Source organism: Daphnia pulex, chromosome 10 (assembly GCF_021134715.1).
Source record: "Daphnia pulex isolate KAP4 chromosome 10, ASM2113471v1".
Lineage (NCBI taxonomy): Eukaryota > Metazoa > Arthropoda > Branchiopoda > Diplostraca > Daphniidae > Daphnia > Daphnia pulex.
The window spans coordinates 12,578,384-12,597,458 of NC_060026.1; the positions used below are offsets into that span (position 1 = coordinate 12,578,384).

Genomic DNA, 19,075 nt, shown 5'->3' on the forward strand with positions numbered 1-19,075 from the left:
AAAAGAGGTATTTCTTTTCTTTCTTTTTTAAAGAGGTGCTGTTATTACATATTGTGAAACCTCTTAACTCGTAAGGCTCCCCTATGAAAGTATTTGATAAATAGTCTTTTCTTTTTTTTTAAATCCTTATTATAGCATTTCTGATTTATTTATTATAATAATAATAATAATTCTTAAAAATGTTTCCCTTTTTTTGTTGAATCAATTTTGGAAGGTTTTGCCCAGGTGACACTGTCTTGTTTCTCAGGTGAAAAATTCCTGTGCACGCATCATCAGTATGCACTAATTTGCCTTTGTTTGTACTCTTTAGCGTACATCGTAATCTCGTCTTGTGCCACTTGGTTGCACTGTAAAAGTGCCCGTCACAAAAGAGCTTTTTGTAGTAGGAAACCCTTTTTTGTTTTGTTTAAATCACAAAGGATTGGATTGGCACTGAATCAGTAGTAGTTTCCAGATATCAGGTGGAGAATGGAGACGACCAATGCGAAAGGTGCAGCAGCGAAATGATTGTGATTCGAAACGCTAGCGGCCGTGAAAGCGGCATTGTTGCAGGCTTTTTCGCTGACGGGCAGATCGCTCAAATGAACCATTTGACGACTGGCCGGATCTTGACAGGTGATTTCGGAATGGAACGAAGTGATCGGATGCCTGATGGAAGTTGTCTCCAAGTACCACCTCTTCAGCCATTTGCCCAGCCAAGAATTCGTACAAGAACACACCAGATGATTGTTTTCCAGCCTCAATCCACCTTGGTTACGATTAGGTTTAAAGACATTTCAACAGTTATTTATTATTATTATTTACCTGCAAGATGTCTGGTAGATGTTGCCGACAACGAATTGTTATTCTGGATAGATTGAAGCCCGATACTCTGTAATGAATTATCTCTCAAATCCAGGGTTAACGATGCGCATCCTTCTAGCCCGTTGATCAATCGCTCGGGAAGGTACCTCACCGAAGTTTTCTTAATTCAAATTAAATATTTTAAAATTCAATTCAACATGTCAGAAACATTTTTTTTTTACCTTGAGGGAAATACCGCATTCAGGCAGCGTGTGAAATCCCGTATTGGCAAACACATCCGGATGGATGGTCTTGAGATGGGCTCCGGAGATTTCGATTTCTCTGAGTTTGGGCGCCGTGTCGATGGTGGCGATGTAATTAAACTGCGACGACAGGACGGGACTTTTGACTTCGACGCTGAGTTTCCTCAATCCGCGCAAGCCTCCCAGCAGCTGGGAGAGATGCGGGCCGGGCCAAGTTTGAATTCGGATGTGGGTCAGAGAGAAGAGCGAGTGCAAAGAGTCGCCGTCAATATTTTCCAGCACCGGAACGCCGATCGACTGCAGGGAAAGCGTCTGGAGTCGAATCAAAGCCGCGAAACTCTCGCGATTGATGAGTCGGATCGGATTGGACGACAGGTCCAAATGCTTGAGGAGCGGCATCGATTGCCAGAGGAAAGCCGGGACTAAGGTGAATCGATTGCGGGACAAGTCGAGATTCCTCAGGTGACCGAGACGGATCACCAGATTGGCCGGGATGTGGTCGGTCGTCCGGCAATCGAGGGCGTTGGAAGACAAATTCAGAGCGATCAATGACGGGAGCGGCAGGTGCGGCCACTGGGCCAGTCCGATGTTGGCTAAATTCAATTCTTTGACGTGTTGAATTTCGTGAAATAATTCCTTGAAATTGGCCCGGATCGTGTTGTAGCTCAGGTCCAGCGAGATGAGGTGGTTCAGGTGAGAGAAGACGTTGTCCGGCAGCAAAGTCAATTTGTTATGGGCTAAATTCAAAGAGATTAAATTGGGCGTGTTGGACAACATGACGGCGTCCAGGTGATCGATGTGGTTGTAGGACACGTCCAAATTAATCAGCGTCGAAGAGATGGGCAGCAGACAATTGGGGAAATGTTTCAAGTGATTGTGGGCCACGTTCAACGTCTCCAAGACGGTCCCTTCGAAAATATCTTTGCTGATGACGCGGATTTTATTCCGGGATAAATTGACGATCCGCAGGCGCTTCAAATGGGCGAAAAAGCCCACCGGAATAGTTTCTAAATGATTTTCACTCAGATCGATGATTTGCAAACTAACAGCGTCCGTCAGGGCGTGTCTCTCGACGTCGTGAATAGAATTGCGCTGCAGTTCCAGCACCTGCAAATCCTGGCAACTCTTGGACAGCATCTTGTCCGGCAATACCGCAATTTTATTGTTGCCCAGCAGGAGTTTCTTGAGGCTACTGGGAGAGAGGACGGATAGAAATTCGACGTCGGGAAACGCCGGTAAAATGTTGCGGCTCAAATCGATGATTTTGACGTAGAGCCGGTCGTGTTGGTCGCGTTTGCCGGACCGCAGTTTGGCTATGGCGTTGTCCGACAGGTTGACGCTGGCCGACATGAAGATGTTGGTGCAGTTGGTCAGGGCTTCCCAGTTGAACTCGCCGAGTTTATTCGACTGCAGGTCGATTTTCAATAAATTCGGCAACCATTTGAAAGCCCCGCCTTCCAGTTGGCCGATGCTGTTTTGCGCCAAATTCAAAGTAACTAATTTGGGTAAGTGTTCAAACGCCGAGCTCTTGATGACTTGGAGGCGATTGTTTGCCAGGACGATGGTGGTGACCTCATCTAAACAAACACGTACACAAATCCATTAGTATTTAATTAACGTAAAATGTCCTTGCGACATTTGCACGTTCGTTCAAATATTGAACTATACCCAGATTGTGGAAAGTGTGTTGCGGAAGTGATTCAATCAGGTTATGAGAGAGTCGGACGTCTCGAAGCGAGCGCAGTTTCCCGCCAAAGGAATTGCGATTGACGGCGGATATCCGGTTGCCTTCCAAGCTCAGGTAGTGCAGTTTGTGGAGGTGATCCAGCGGCAATTCCGACAGGGAAACGATGCCGTTGTACTCGAGCGACAGCCACTGCAGTTGGTGCAAATGTTTCAGCAGCCCAGTGGGGAAACGAGAGTCGTCCAGGATCATGTTCAATTCCAGCGTTTCCAGCGTTTCCGCCACGTCGACGAAGGCGTCGTCGTCGATGGATGTCAGTTGATTGAAGGAGAAGCTCAGCTCGCGCAGTTTGCGGGTGTGCCGGAACAGGTGCGACGGCAATTGCTTAATTTTATTGCCTTTTAAAATTAAGACTTCCAGATTTCCACCCCAGTCGTAAAACATTTCACTCGTCACGCTCTCAATCATGTTGTAGGCTAAATTCAGGTGAACTAGCTTCGGGCAATTCCGGAGAACTGAAGCTGGAAAATGCCCTATCAAATAATAATTACAATTTGATGAAATAAAAATGTTCAAAAGTGAATTTTAAATGAATTACCTAATTTATTGCCGGCCAAACTGAGTTCTTCCAGGTGCAATCCGAAGCTGGCGAAATTGCCGTGAGAGAAGCGAGAGATCCGGTTGTTGGCCAGGTAGAGAAAGCGCAGCCGCTTCAAATAATCCAGCGCTGTCGGATAGTTGTTCAAATTATTGCGATCCAAATCCAGCAGCGTCAGCGTCGAAGACAGCGAGTGGAAGGCCCGTTCGTCAATGTCGGCCAGCCCGTTGGCGGCCAGATAGAGCCGATGGACGTTGGTGCCGCGGAATGCGGAATCCGGAAGTCGAGTGATCCGGTTGAAATCGAGGTACAAAGCCCGGATGTGGAGACTGCGGTTGAACATGGCAGCCCCGGGCAAAAAGCTGATCAAGTTCTCGCCCAAGTCCAACTTTTCCAGTCGCAGTTTCGTTCCCGGCTCCGTCCGGATCGTGTTGACCGGAAGTTGATGGATGAAATTGCCGCGCAAGTCCAACCACCGCAGTTCGCGGAGCTGTTCGATCAGTTTGCTGGGGAAGCTGATGATGCGGTTGTTGGCGGCGCTGATCGTGTGGAGTTGGCGTGGCAAAGTATCGGATGGAAGATCAACTAATTGGTTGCCTTCAAGAATTTGTTTTCAATTGATTTAAAAATAAATGTAAGGGATAAAATGTAGGGCAAGTGGTTTAGTTATTTTACCATCGACGTTGAGCCAATTTAAATTGCGTAATAAGGCGAGTGAATGGCCTGCGCCATCCCAGCGTCCATCTTCGCATAAAAAGACAATTTAATGTCATTTTAATCAATTTAAGAATGAATCAATTCAATTGAAGACATTCAAATGGTCAAATTTAGATGATTCTTTCACAGATGTGTTTAATGCATTACCATTAGTTTTCGACCTCTGAAGTGATATAATGTCATTATTTCCTAGAAAAAGGGCGTCCAGATTTGGTGATAAATGAGTCCACAGTTGTCCTAGGCCTTCCAGTGACGAAATTTGATTGCTAAAATTTAAAATAGCACACAACTAATTTCTGTCGAAATCAAATGACTGTGAATCTAAATGAATTTACTTGTGAAAATTAGCCCACACCAACGATTGAAGCGTTTTGAGCGGAGCGACTGGAATCTCGTTCAACTCGTTATAACTCAGATCCAACGATTTCAAATCCTCTTCCATTCCACTATCAGATTTCAAACCCATTACAAGATCTATATATAGTCAGCAATCCAATGATTGTGATATCTATGCATATACCTGAAAATGTGTTCGCCAATGTGACGTATTTTATTGCTCATTAAACGCAAGGACTCGATGCGGATACGACTTTGAGAGGCGGAAGTAGACGGCGAGGTTTTCCACGGAGGGATCCGGTCGGCCACTTCCAGCCCGGAATTGACAATATCTACATGGGAGATTTTTCCTGGTGGCAACGCTATATAAATTTCAATCAATTCAATCCCCCCGGCCCAGAAAAAAAAACAAAAAACATTCATCAATCAGGAATTTCCTTGTTATACTTTCTTATTCAATATATTACCTGGCAAAAATGCAAATGGGACACCGACGCAGGAAACATCAAAGACATTTTCCTGGTCGCTTGCGCCATCACCTGGCGATTCGGTGTCCTGCTTCAGTCGGCCTCTGTCAATCTCCTCTGAGAGAAGAGCTTCCAGCTCGGTGAGCGTTCGATTGCGTCCATCCGTTTCCGGCTCGTTTGCGTAGCCGCCGCCATCGACTTCAGGATCGACCATCGGCTGCTGCGACGGCGTTTGCGACATTTTGCACGAGCACATGGGGTTGAAGTGACACGGGACGACATACTGCTGGGCGCTGGCTATCACTGTCACTGCCAGAAAGAGTAAAGATAGACTTGGCAACAGCAGCAACACAATTAACGTCGGCGGTCTTGATTTCTTCATCGAATTCCCAGCGAGAGCTCTCGCAAGCTTGACAATATATGTGGAACAATTCCAGTGGCTTGTACAGTCCTGAAAAGAATAGACATTTCTGATTATTACGTTAAATGATGGGCAATTTAATCTTATAGGCAGTTTGTTTTCTTTTTAAAAAAGAAACCAGACAAAAAAGTTACACCGATAATCTTTTTCTAGACGGGTTTAAGTTTGTGTATAGCAAGTGAACGCCCCATTGAATTAGGTAATAGAGTACATCCTCGGCCAAAAAAAGTGTAAAGGTTTTTTTTTTATTATTATTTATTAAAAAAGAAAATGGGATCCTTATTTGTCCCCCCTCCAAAAGGCTCGGAAATTTTTCACCAACCCAAAAGGGTGCCGCCCTATCTACCGCGCCATTTCCTAGTCTCACCTGTCCAACTTTTTAAGTGTGTCTCCGCTGTCTGGAATTTTTAGAGAGATGACTAAATTAGAGGGGGGTGTATTTGTTATTTCCAAAGACGGGGTTGAGAGGCCTTCTCGAGCGATATCGATTATCTCCCGCACGTATAACTGAGTCAATGTTGTTCGTATAGATCCCCTTTTCTATTCTCCTCCCAGGCTCCCAGTCGGAAATGCCAACCCTGTTCAAAGATTTACAAGCCACTGAGCTACACTTTTCAATAAGCAAGTTCTCATCAGACTGGAAAACTATCCAACCTAGTAGATATAGGCAATCAAAAATTGATTCGCAGTTCCTTGATATTCCCTAAATCCACATGTTGAAGACTTATAAAGGAATCCTGGGCTCTTCGTATAGCGTCTCTCACCAAAAGTTGGCCATTAGTTTTCCTGCCGGATGGCAGAGCCTATATGATCTTGATAAAAGCATAGGTGGTGTTTTATGCAAACAATCATGATGATGATAGGGGAACAGAGGCAAAGCACTTTCCTTCTACTTCGACTGCGTCAACACGGCATCTATCCTTATTTTTACCGACGTCGCTCGACACGATCCAACGCACACATATGCCAGTTTTTTCGTACAGCCAAAGTTGTTCTTAAGACCTTTTTGCCAATTCAATAAAAAAACTTTTAAGAACTTGGCCCCACCAAATAATTTATTTATCGACACCCACACAGCAGCAACAGCAGCAGCAGCAGCAGTTGTCAAATAATAGAAATTTTTGTCTGCGACTAAAGTCAACAGTCACAAAAACATCGATCGTGTGTTTCAACTCCTCCGCAAAATCCGCTGCTTTTCTCAGCTTGGGCGATATAAGCTATACACACACACAGCAGCACTTGAAAATGAAATCATACAAGAATAAAGAGAAAAGTTTCACGTGTCTGCGCTAACTGGGCGAGTTGGATATACACATCAACAACATTTGGCTGGTCGTCGTCGTCGTCGTCTAACGAAATTTGATGTGCGGGACTACACACACCAGCGGGGCTTGCGCGAGTGTGTTGCAACAAGACACACACCAAAGATCTCGCCATTTTCATTAATTAGTCTAACTTCATTTAGCCCGAGCTCCGCGCGCCCGAGCTATACAACAAGGAAGAGGTGCCGGTGCCAGGAGTAGTCCCTCATGCGCTTCAATTTGTTTACGTCTATAACTATCAATGCGCTTGAGGGCGAGAAGAAATAAAAATAAAACATTTTTCTTTTCTTTTTTTTGGGGGGTAAATTGAAAAAGAAAAAATATATAACGTAACGGTTTGACGTCACGTATAATCGACTAGTGTCATTTTCGTCTGGAATCAAATATAAATGTTGAACTTTAAAAAATATATATTCAAGATGGAGGAAAAATAAAGCTATACTACGCAAGGTTTAAAATCGATGATCGTTCTCTCTTGTAGCTCTCTCCTTCCCAGGGCTGTATAGATTTTCCCTAGATTTTTTTGTCGTTGGCTCATGCAAACAAAAGGGACACTTTTCTTCGTTCTTTTTTTTTTCAAAAGTTTATAGACTCTCGGCTTGTCTCGCACAACACTTTCCCCTTAGACAACCTTACAGTTACGGTTCGTCTACCTTTTATTTTCTTTTATTATTTTTCAAAAAAGAAAGAAAATGGAAGGCGCATGTGCAGTTGCCCAATGCGCAACTGCTGAATCATATAATAGCTAGTATGTTTTTCGGTCAAAACCAAACACACTACACACAGCTTGGAGTATTAAGTATATATCCGTACGAGCCAGAAGCTTTCACATGGTATATACAGTATCGTCCAAAAAAATCCGAACGCACCTCTTTTTCAAAAGCCCAGTTTAATGTAGATTCTTTGTTTTTAACTTTCAAGACTTCATATTATGTGTAGAATTAATTGTTTTACAAAGTTCATTTATTAGAATTAAGAAAAAAATGCAGAAATATTTTTTTTAAATAAAGAAAGAGACCATGGTGTTCGGATTTTTTTGGACGATACTGTACATCACCCCTATATAAGTATGTGTGTACTTGTTTACGAGATCTATATAGATGGTTGGCGGTGGTGGGGTCTGTTTGGGTCGAAAACCCCTTTTCGGTACACACACACACACACACACACAAAACCCACGCAAGTCCACCTCTATAAGAGATGACGTTTATTGAAGGTGAAAGGAATAAGAAGAAACCCACATATTTATTTTCTTCTTCTACTTCTTCTTGGGGGCCGGCCCTGGCAATATAGAAAAGCTGCTCTCGGCGGTGCCTCGTCATCTATATAGAAGAAAGAGAACAACGTGTGGCAATTTGTCTCCTTTTTCATCTCATGTTGGCAACTTGATATACTCGGAAGAGGAAAAAAAGGAAAAAAAAGGAAAACAAGAAGAAGTTGATTCGCGAAGAAAGAAAATAAAACAGTTGTGAGCTCATCACACTAGACAGGCAGGAGGAGAGTCGAGCGGAGTCGAGCTCGTTGCAAAAGTCAAGAGCCTGGCAGACTAAACAATAGGACATGCTCTGTGGTGGTGGTTGTCTTTGAAGAAAGCCTATGAGGATGAAGAGCCAAGAAAGATAGTCGAGAGATGAAAGAAGAACATGCGCAGGTTAAAAGTGTATATGTTGTGAGTGTAGAGAGATGTTATAACGTCCGCAGTGTGCTGTGCTGCAGCTATATAAGATGCGCCAGGCCAGGCTGAAACGCGCAACGGTTTCTCTCTCTTTTGTTCATTAGCCATTCACGCTCTGGTGAATCGCCGGGACCAGCTTGTCAGTTATATATTCTTCTCTTGTATTTATACGATACCGAAAATTTGGCACCAAAGTTGAAACGCCCTAACAAGATGTCACTTTCACCTTATTTATTCTGTTTTATTTTGTTTTATTTTTCTTTACAAAATAGTCAAAAAATTTGAGATTTCTTGTAGTTCTCTCTCTCTGCAGGAGCTATTTTTTAGTTTTTTCTTCCAACTCGTAGTATAGTTCTTCACAGATTAGAAATATATATGTGGACGCGGCTGGCGAGAGCTTGATATAGCTAGTTGGTTCACGCGGGCGGTTCATTTGTTAACGACGAATACGTTTCGGAATGTTCCACCAAAGTGCAGCGCTAAAACTCCCCCGTTGCCGACGGCGTTTCAATCTTTTTTTCTCGTGAAACAATTTATTTCTGGCGTGTCAAACTTTTCTCTCCCGTTTTCTTTTTCTTTCCTTTCCTGTTGGCAGGGCCAATTTTCGCATTTCAATTGAATGTCGGACAATATAGTTGACAAAGCTCAAATTCGTAATCGATCTTCTTGTCCAAAAAAGTTTCTTTTCTTTATTTTATATAGCGAACGTAATAAACCGGGGGGAAAAAACACACACCCGCTTATTACCGTCGTTCGGCCATTGGTCGGTCACATTCCACGAACAAATGGTGTTTCTTTTTTTATTCTTTTAATATTTTTTTCTTTTATGGAATCCCGTAATCATTTGGGGTGGGTGTACAGTCCTGTCTACACATTGGATTGAAAAATTCACCTTGCGACAATCCATTTGAAAGTGTGACATGGTTTATAGCTTGTTATACAAAACGCCATCTGTTCAATCTCTTCACGCCTATATAGTTATAGGTGGGAGGCCAGTGCCAGCCTACTATATAAGGAGATATATATAACCTCTGCGATATTTTATATTATTATTCAGAAGCAAATCAAAATTCAACCGAGTTATATTGCGTCGCCGTCTATATACTACCGCCGCCGTTGTCGTGAGTTACGGTTGACTTGGTGATCCAGCGCGCCGAAAACTCGTTCCTTGCAAATGGCCTTGTTAGGTCGATACCAGGTATATAGCCTAGACTGATCCCCCCCGTCACCGATAGAGCCTTGTTTTCGGTCCCCCCAAAAAAGCCGGGCCGGCCCGGCACAATATACAAGACGTCGGCAGCTATAGCAGAGAGTTGACGATATAGGCGAAAAAGGGAATATGTTTGTCGGTCTCGGTGTATTATAGCCACACCTTTCCCTTATTTCCTGTCTGGCTCTCGTGAGCTATACTAGCTAGAATATGGTACTATACACCGAATGTCTCCTTTCATTGTATACTCTCTCTATATATACTACTACCCCACCCATCCAGCAAGGCCGGACCACAGTGCGCTGTTTGCCGTCCGGCGATCCACACGAACGTCACTCCGAAACGGAATGATGTCCACCATCGATTGGCTCAAATCCAACAAAAAGGAAAAATCATACACGACAAATATCTATCTTTTTTTTTCCCCGAAAAAATATACTACAAGAGCTGGACATACATATCTTATAATCCATTGTATATGTGTATACACCCCGACATTATAAATACGTAACCTCTGTGCTCGAGGGTTTATTTTTCGAAATGACGAAGAAGAAAAAGTTTTGGAGGATAAAACGAACTGCGTACACAAGTTTTGATGGGTTGGATAGGAGCCAGGGGCCTTTTTTTTTCTTCTTCAAAGCTATATAAGATCGCAGGTTGTGTGCTATGGCTGTGTGCTGCTGCTGGGGTTGCCGGAGAAAAAAAAACAAAAATTCATATTACATCAGTTTTCCCAGCCAAAGTCTCATGACGATGGAATTCAAACTCGTCCCCCGCCATTTTTGACTTGTCGTGTGTGACCTGATGCATATCAGCCAGCAGCAGCAATGTCCGTTTGATGAACGAGGCGAAAAGCCCAGTCGACACAAATCCACAAGCTGTCGGATGACGTCACTAGTTTTGTATAGACGACCGAACGAAGCCGTCAGTAACAGTAGTGGGTGTTCACACAGCAGACCTCTTTTTCTCTTTTCGTTTTGCTGCGCTCTTGCTGGGGTCTTGTCCGTATGCCAAACCAACTGCTGGGAAAGAAGAAGAAGAAGAAGCAGCAGCAACTAAACAAGTAATTAACTGTCAATCCCATTTGTGGGGGAGGAGGTTCAAGAGCGAGCAGACTGCCGGTCTGGCGGTCAGGTTGAATAATGTGTGGCACACACACACATGTATGCATGCTGCCCCCGCAGCACACGACAGACACTGAATTATGAAGTAGACGAGCATATTCGATACACATCTTATTGGTTTTGAGAGGGGGTTGGATTATATCGAGTAGTTTCAAAACAACAACAACAAAAAATGGATATGCAAATTTCTTAGTCTTTCTATCAGCTGAATTTCTATGTCAAAGTTTTTTAACAAGCTGCTAACAAATGTTGTGTGTGTGTGTGCCACTAGGGGGGAAACTTGTTGCACAGGGAAAAGTCTCAAAAACATTTTATTTCTATAATCACGCGAAACCTTTTTTGCGTATAGATACTATACACGCGTGAGTAAGCAGAAAGAAACCCGGACAAAACGATCGAAAGAAAGTGAAGGGTTTTCTTCTTCTTCTTGTATATATTCAACCTCGGGATATTTTTTTTTATTATTTTTATTAGCCACTGTATATAAATACTACTATGCTATAAGGCAGGGCTAATAAAATTCCAATCTGTTGCTTGTGTATATATCCTTATATCTGTGCCGCTGGAGCGGTGGCGTCTATATATAATACATAAAAGGGCGGCGCGCAAATAGAATAAACAGTAGACAGTTAAGGATTCCCCTCCTGCAAGTGCCTGTTTTAACACAGTTCAAAGAACTCTACTGCTGCACTATCTCTCTAGCTCTCTCGAGATCGAATAAAAGGGCTCTCTCTCTAGCTCCTCTTTGAAAAGATGCGCTACCTAAATCGCCGTAGTACTTGTTGCGCATCTGCGCGGAAGGCACAGCAGCAGCAGCAGCACAGCCAAGCCAAGAAAATAAAATCTCATCTCTCTTCAACAGACTATATTCTGACTCGGTTCATTTTCAGTTGCCAGCCAAAATTCACGCTAATAAAAAAGACAAAAATACTACCAGCGTGCTGCAAGAAGAAGAGGTTTTGGGTGTATCTCATTGAACACTGTTGTGTTAGATACCGACAGCAGAGACTTGTTTTCTCTGAATGCGACAAAAGGCACTGCGGTTATCTATACACTAAAGGCAACAACAAAAAGGAATAAAAAAACTGACAGAAATTCAATTTGAGCGACGTTTTGCCATTGTCATTCTAATAGTCAGCCGATGATGGGGGGATAGAATCAAATATCAAATAAAAGCTGCCGTTATCTCGACTGTGTCAAGGGCTCAATATTTTATAAAAATACCCCAAAGTTATGTACATCTAAGCAAAGCGATTTGATTCTTTCAAAAATCTGCCCAGGCAAAATCAACTGTGAATTTAACGAAGTGAAATTGATCGCTTACCTGATTGTCGCTGCTGATGGACGACGCCGAGCAGCAATCTTACACACACACAGCACACACACACGTCAAGTGATTTTGACGGGGAACACCAAATGTTGATTCTCAATTATTAGCGATGGGCAATATAGCTATACGTCAGCACCCGCCAGCTGGTATATCAACCCCGAAATGTTTTGTTTTTAGATGATTTAAGTACCAATTAATTTTGAAGCTCAGGTTCCCGCGGGTTTTTTAAAAAATACAAACAAACCAAAACAAGTAGACAATAACGGGATGATGATGACTCAGTTGTCTAATAACGTCGACGACTCCTTGTGTTATAAAGCGTGGGCTCGTTTTACAAGCGAAAACGGCGAGAGAGAAATAAACGAGAATAGAATAGACGGACTTCCACACGCGCGTTGAATCCGGACGGATACTGCCGTCTAACTGATGGCCAACTTCTATCTGTCCGGCGGAAAACGAAACGAAGAAGAAGGCGAAAGTTCCCCCTTATACCTACATATGTACAAGCGCATGCGCAAGGTATATACAAGAAAACGTCAGCCACCACCACCACCACCACTACCACGCACCTCTCACGCCAAATACATGAGCAGAGTCTAAGAAGAGAAGAAGGTCCGTGTGTGGGTTTTTCTCTCTGGCTGCTCTTTGCTTGTAGGCAGCTGCTGTGCGAGTGCACAATCGCGCACAAACATGCACACACACACACACAGCATTCGAGCTCATTTTTCTTCTTTTCTTGTTATCTTTTTTCCACTGTGAGAGATGAGAGAAAGAAATAGAAAAATGGTTTTCTTTCCCCCCGTCTATATACCACTTGTAGCCTGGCCGGCGTGTATATAACTGATCTCTTTTTATATTTGGAAAAAGAAATGTAGTTATACACACGTTGTCTCTATTTCTTTCGTTGCCGATATGATGCGAGAGATAGGGAGAGATAGGGGGATACACACGCCCTTATATAGACGTGGGGGTCTATCTAGAACGCGAACTGGGGGCTCAATCGATCAATACTGTATAGTACAGGGCTCCCGTGAAAGCGCTGAAACGGCTTAGTGAACGCTAGCGCAATAAGACGTCCACATTCAAATTGCACATTGCGCAAACAAAAACACATTGTAAAAAGAAAAAAAAAAGAAAAGAATAGAATGGAGGAAGCGGTAAAAATGTGGAGAATATGTTCTTCTTCTATCCTTACGTGTGTGTAGCAATACGCATCCAGAAAAATATAAAAACGTTATCGCCTTTGAAAAATAGAATGTCTTTTAAACGTCTAAAGAATTATATGATTCTGGCTCGAAGAGTTTTTCTTTTATATTTATTGTTGTTCTTGTGTTGGGTTCAATTATATAATATCGTGATACACGCGTTTCTCTTGTTTCGGTCTTTTATATATATTTGTTGGGGGGTTAACTGTGTGTGTGGAGCACTAGCGTTGATCGGTTAATTAGGTATTGGACTGGTAATTATACGTAGTAGGATCAGCAACCCTCCCGCCTCAGCAAATAAGCCAGGTGAAATGACGGGGGCGCGGAAAAAAAGCCCGAAGCAATTTGCCCTGCGGAAATGATACATTTGAGACGCGCGCGATTGAAAAGACAAGACAAACACTTTGTATAATTGACTGGATATCGAATAGACTATAGTATATAGATTGGGGGTTGGTGGTGGTATCTCTTTACACGACCGAGTCAAGTTTATTACAAGGAACTAGTTGAGCATCAACAGTCTATAGAGAGATACAAATAGTCAAAAGAGACAGAGCTAGCTGCTAGCTGCTATACGACCTGATGACGATTGATGTTATATAGAAAATCTTGCCGGCCGACATTATAATCCCGGTTAGATACTTTGATGAAATCCGATCGATCCTGTAGGCCAGACCTTACATATATCTCCTCCAGCCTGTTGTTGTCATGCCTCCTGTTGTCAGCATCTGAAGAAATTTTCCAGATCACAGCAAAGAATAAATTGATGGACCCGAAGAATTCACTTATATACGCCCTGTGGTCTCGTATTGGATATGAATGCTCGTAAATTCTTATTTTTCATCAAAGAAATGATTTTTTTGGGTTGGTTTGTTGAGGGGAAAATGTTTTATCCATTGACAAGGAGATCTGAGTGGGGTTGGAAAAAAGAGAGCGGCAACAGCGACTGATGGTCTCTATAGGAAAAAGAGTAACGATCGGTAAAATATATATCCTTCCCCCTCCCCTTGCCCATGTTTTTTGAAGAGAGAGAGACTCGAACGTCAACGAGCGACCTGTGGGATGGGCCGGATGAAGCCCCTGTGCGTTCGACTCTTTGTCGGCTGAGAAGGACCTGCGCAAAAGCAGAAAAAAGGTCCGTCTCTCCATCGACTACTACTAGGTAGTACACTATTTTTATTCTACGTAGACATGGCAGCATTATAGTAGCTTCTTTACAAGGGCTCATTTTCGTCCAAAAATTTTCCGCCTCGAGAGAGGGAGAGAGAAAACAGAGAAAAATCACATTATAGTCCGCTTATATCGATTACACACATAATCTCTGGTCCCCCCCTGTTTTTCTTTAGGTCACGCTTGACTCCAACTAGTATCTAACCTTTTTGTTTTGACTTACAAAAACAAAAAAAAATGTTATGAGCTTGTAGAACATGTATATATCCAGTGACTCGTGTGTGTGGCTTTGCGCAGTCTTTATACAACAACAACAGAAAATATACCAAATCGGTTGGCGTATATAGAACTTGGCCGCGGATTGAGCCATCAAGTCTCTATTCACTGCGGGATAAAAGAAAAAAAGCTCAAACGTTTTTTATAAAATCAAGTCAACCTCTAGTCGAGATGTTGGGCTGTACATAGAGAGAGAGAATTGTGCCTATACACAAAAGCCAAACTCTCTGCTGCTGCTCTGCATCTTGCGTTCACTATGGTGATTGATGGCGGGCGGATACATCATCGAACTTGATAGAAACGCTATACAAAACATCAACCCAAACTGTGATGGGCTGTGAATGCGCATAGAGAGAGAAACTCGCAAGTCTATAGGAGCTCTAGTTTTCATTTATTTCAAGTTTTCTTGTATGTAGAGACGGTGCTGGTGCTGGTGGGGTGTTGCGAAGATCGACAGCTCGGGAAAGAAGAGGCGGTATATTAGAATCTAGCGGCATATTGACACGGTCCAAGACGCAAACTCGAGCTGACAAAAGTTGAGACGCAGCTCGACGGTAGGGGGGAAAGTTCACTGTTATATTGTGGAACGTCACAGTCGCTTCTTGCCTGATGGAAAAGAAAAAGGAGAAAGAAAAATGCTGCTGCCGGGGGAACATACATCTCTCGTCTCTTTGCTTAGATGTGTGCACAGCTATTGGTGCCGGGCGCCAACTGTGTGAGTGAAGGTGACACATTTCTCCCGAACGAAAAATAAGAAATAAAAGGAAATTTTACCAGCTAGCACATATATCAGATAGTCTCGGCGAAGAAATAAAAAAGGCGACAATAAAAGCACACACAAATATTCCATTTGCATACGTGTTAGTGGCAGTTTGGCGATTGTATACACGTCTAAACACTCTCTCTCTCCATGTCTAGCAAAATGTTGGCATAAAGAATCAGGCGTGTTACTAGCGTCAATCAATAATGAAATATAAGAAAAGATTGATCTCTCACACGTCTAATGAAATCAGACGACAGCGAACACAAGTGCGCCATCAAAGATACAAGTTTACAAAATCGTGCTGGAAATCAAACGTCATTCGTTATAGGATACATATTGATGTGTGTACATCACAGGATGGACACATACACATCCGCACAAAGTAGACGGCCAGCCACGGGGGCCATGCCAAGGGGGCCACCAGTTTTTTGAAACTGTGCGAGAACGGGTCAAAGGAACGAGTGAAAACCAACTCGCAAAGGATCGAGGTTAGTTTGACATGATGCGAACCTAACGTGACAATGTATAGGAGCCCGCGGGTACCCCAGCAGTCCCACGGTATTATATTATTATATAGATCTATATTGTAGTAGCGTGATTGTGTATATAGAGACTATATACATACATATCTATAGTACGTCTATACTTGTTTAGTTGTCGATCTGTTCCCCGCCGCAACTAAGTAAAAAGCTGCTGGCCGCCGGCCGAATCAAAAAATAAAAAGAGAGGTCTCACGCACAAGTGTGCTCGATTCCTAAATGAGTCACAGGGGCCATAAGTCATCGTGTGCGATGTGCTGGTCGTCTCTCTAGCCCCGCAGAGAATTCTTATTCATTATAAATGACGATCTTTCGATTTATTGACGACCGACTATTGTATACTACTACTACCCCAGCAGACAGCACAGTATGTGCTGTTCGTGTTTATTACACTCGCTGATGATGTTTTTTTCATGTGTCGTTGGAGCTGCATGCTGCTGGGGCGCATTAGCCAACGTTCACCTGTTCATCGTCAAATAATTCTAGACCGGTCGAAATCGATCAGATTATATGCACCACACTCTTTGCAAATCGGTTTCTGAATTTTTTAAATCACATTCGATCCTTTCGGGATCCTGAAGGACGAACCCAAGTGACCTATTCGGTCGATACAAGGTGTATAGGTTGGGCATAGGACGTTAACATATTAGGAATAAGCCAAAAAGGAGAAAGACTTCCGAGACTTATGTACAGCAGCGAATCGAACCTAAATATAAAAGCCCGTGGACGCCGCGAATGGCTTCCTTTTATCTCATTTGGGTATCTAAATTAACTCCCCCGATTTGCACACAGTTTGAGGGCCCTCGGCATTAGCTATATGCCATCGTTTTATATACACTATATCGACGGCAAGCCCTTGACAAACCTTGACGTCTTGCTTAAATGTCGAAATTCTCCAAGTTGCGCCATATAAGACACAGCTATGGCTGCTGCTGCTGCCACTTATACGTCCCTCTTCAGCTCAAAGGCCAACAGCCCAGCGCTTAAAAAAAATAAAGTTTTTACGATTGAATCCTTTCAGGGATCCCGCGCGCACCACCACCATATGTTTTGACTATCGACAACATTAAATTTTTGTCTTTTTCTTTTTTCAAAAAGTTGTTTGGCGGGTTATTTGAGCTATAAGGAAATCGCTTTTCTCCATCTCTCGGCGGCACGGGCGTTTGGGGGTAACATTTTTTGTTATCATTATACGACGGTTGACGCCATCGCGCTTTTAACTAAATGCCTTTTTTTTTCTTTTTTATGTGTATACTACGTGTAGATTCGGGCTATTTTGACTTCGTCGACTTTCAAATCATTTCTTTTCTTTTTTGTTGGCACACGAAAATCTTTGCGACCATTTGTAGCGCCGGGCCGGAGTCGCGCACAAAAGTTATTCAGCCATCTGTGCTGAGGAGCTGTGCTAGATGAGAGGTCGGCGGCGTCGGTATCCAGGCGTGCTGACGTGCTCTCGGCGATTCGTCCATTATTACTAGACACAAACGGACTTCATTGCCAAAAAGTCTATACACGTTTATAAATTTTTTGTTGGTCGAAACACAATTTTGTTTAGAGAAAAACAGGTGACAGAGAAAATGGATGCCAACAGCCATCCATCATCTCTCTCTCTCTACGGCGTAGCAGGTAGTTATGCGTTGCAGAAGAAACGAAAACAAGTTGTGTGTCTGTTTTTTCTTATTTTCTTTTTTTAGGAAAAATGTGTTCACTTTTTGACTGCGTCCGATCCGTTTGAGAATTAAGCGTCCAATCCATTTTCCAATCCCGCCAAAAAATTCTAACATTTCCAGTCATGCACAGCCATTCCAGTCGTGATGTGGGTATAATACCCACACACAGCAGGTTCGGCCCTGGATAATATGGTCGATGAATATGCAAGGGAAAAATCCCCCCCAGCAAAGTTGATGTTCTTTTTTGCTTGGCTTGGTAATAATAATACCCATACACAGCAGAGCAGAAAGAGAAAACCCAATTTTGATATTATAAATGTCGGATATCTCATTTTCTGGTGAATGTTTCTCTCTTATTACTACAACAGCAGCAGCATAGGGTTGCTGGCCTCCGTGGGCCGCGTTTCAGGACTATGTCATATTTCAATGACGGGATTTGTTGGTCGTTTGCCATGTCGTCGGGACCCGAGTAATGAATCAAACTTTGCTACTCAAGAAGTCAAGATATACTCAAAAAGAAGTTGGACGCTTGACAAATTAGCCCGCGCTCCAAAGTGAATAGACGAGAAGACGTTTGCGCATCCAACCTTTCTAAAACACCACGGAATGTGTGCAGCCTGAAATCTCATCTCCCATATACTTACGTTACGAGTCGAATCAAATATGTTTAAGCTGTTTATTAAAAATAGACAAGAAGCTTGGACTCCTACGCAGCGAACCAACTTTGCAGAAGCCCTTAGGAGCGAAAAAACATCAAGTTTAAACATTCGTATACGAAAAAGTAAGGAAAGTTTACCCCATTAATAATTGATATAGTCGGAATTGTATATAACAGCTGAGGGGGCGGCGGCGGAAGCGCCAGAGTGCGCACACACAGTCTAAATTTCATTAGAATCTTCACTTGAATCTAAGAAGGATTCATTCATAATTGACAGCGGCTCGAAAATCTTTTCCAACAAAAGAAAATGACGTTGCTGCTTCTGCTGTATTATAACTTGTTAGATGTGTTGTATAGTAAACAGTTTTGGATAACTGCCCATTTGGCAATCAACAGTTACATATCTCTATAACTCCTATATATTATTCTGCGCACATTTCAATCGTTATATTTCATGCGTATCAATCTGTTGTCGAAACAATGTCGCTGTTGTTCGATGGCCCGTAATGAATTTCTGTTATTATATAATAATAATATACAGCTGAAAAGCGACATTATTAGCAGCTCATTTTGATTTGTGGAATTTATCGAGCCGGAGATAAAGAATGTTTGAAATGCTGCCCGTTGCTTATCGACTACTCGCTTTATTGCAGGCCGCTTATATACGAGCGGGAGCTGCGAACGGAGCCCAACTTATTTGATTACACGCCTATAAAATGTAGTTACACTCGTTTCCTAGTCGGGAAAATATGATTTTCTGGCAACAACCGAAGAGTTAATAAACTTGCAGTCCGCATTCAAATTGCCAAATTGCATGTCAATTGACGAATTTTCATGCAAATTGCCTTATTTGCGGCAGTCTTC

The 19,075-nt window shown here is 42.8% G+C and overlaps 1 protein-coding gene across 1 annotated transcript; it reads right to left on the reverse strand.

Annotated features, from left to right (window-relative positions):
- Positions 1-199: 199 nt before the first annotated feature.
- LOC124204195 (chaoptin-like) lies at positions 200-12,387 on the reverse strand. Its single transcript, XM_046601239.1, has 11 exons — positions 11,925-12,387; positions 4,849-5,299; positions 4,566-4,743; positions 4,381-4,491; positions 4,193-4,311; positions 4,004-4,072; positions 3,329-3,925; positions 2,715-3,263; positions 1,026-2,623; positions 805-964; positions 200-748 (listed from the first exon to the last, which is right to left on the reverse strand). Exons 2-11 carry the CDS (start codon positions 5,228-5,230, stop codon positions 438-440), a joined length of 4,074 nt encoding a protein of 1,357 aa, XP_046457195.1. The 5' UTR covers positions 5,231-5,299; positions 11,925-12,387; the 3' UTR covers positions 200-437.
- Between the last annotated feature and the right edge of the window lie 6,688 nt (positions 12,388-19,075).

Bases quoted from the DNA above. Each gene is read 5' to 3' on its own strand.
- LOC124204195 (XM_046601239.1), bottom strand. From the start codon at position 5,230: ATGAAGAAATCAAGACCGCCGACGTTAATTGTGTTGCTGCTGTTGCCA. The intron at 3,264-3,328 runs GTAATTCATTTA...ATTATTTGATAG, and splicing joins TTTGGCCGGCAATAAATTAG to GGCATTTTCCAGCTTCAGTT. The intron at 2,624-2,714 runs GTATAGTTCAAT...GTGTTTGTTTAG, and splicing joins ACACACTTTCCACAATCTGG to ATGAGGTCACCACCATCGTC.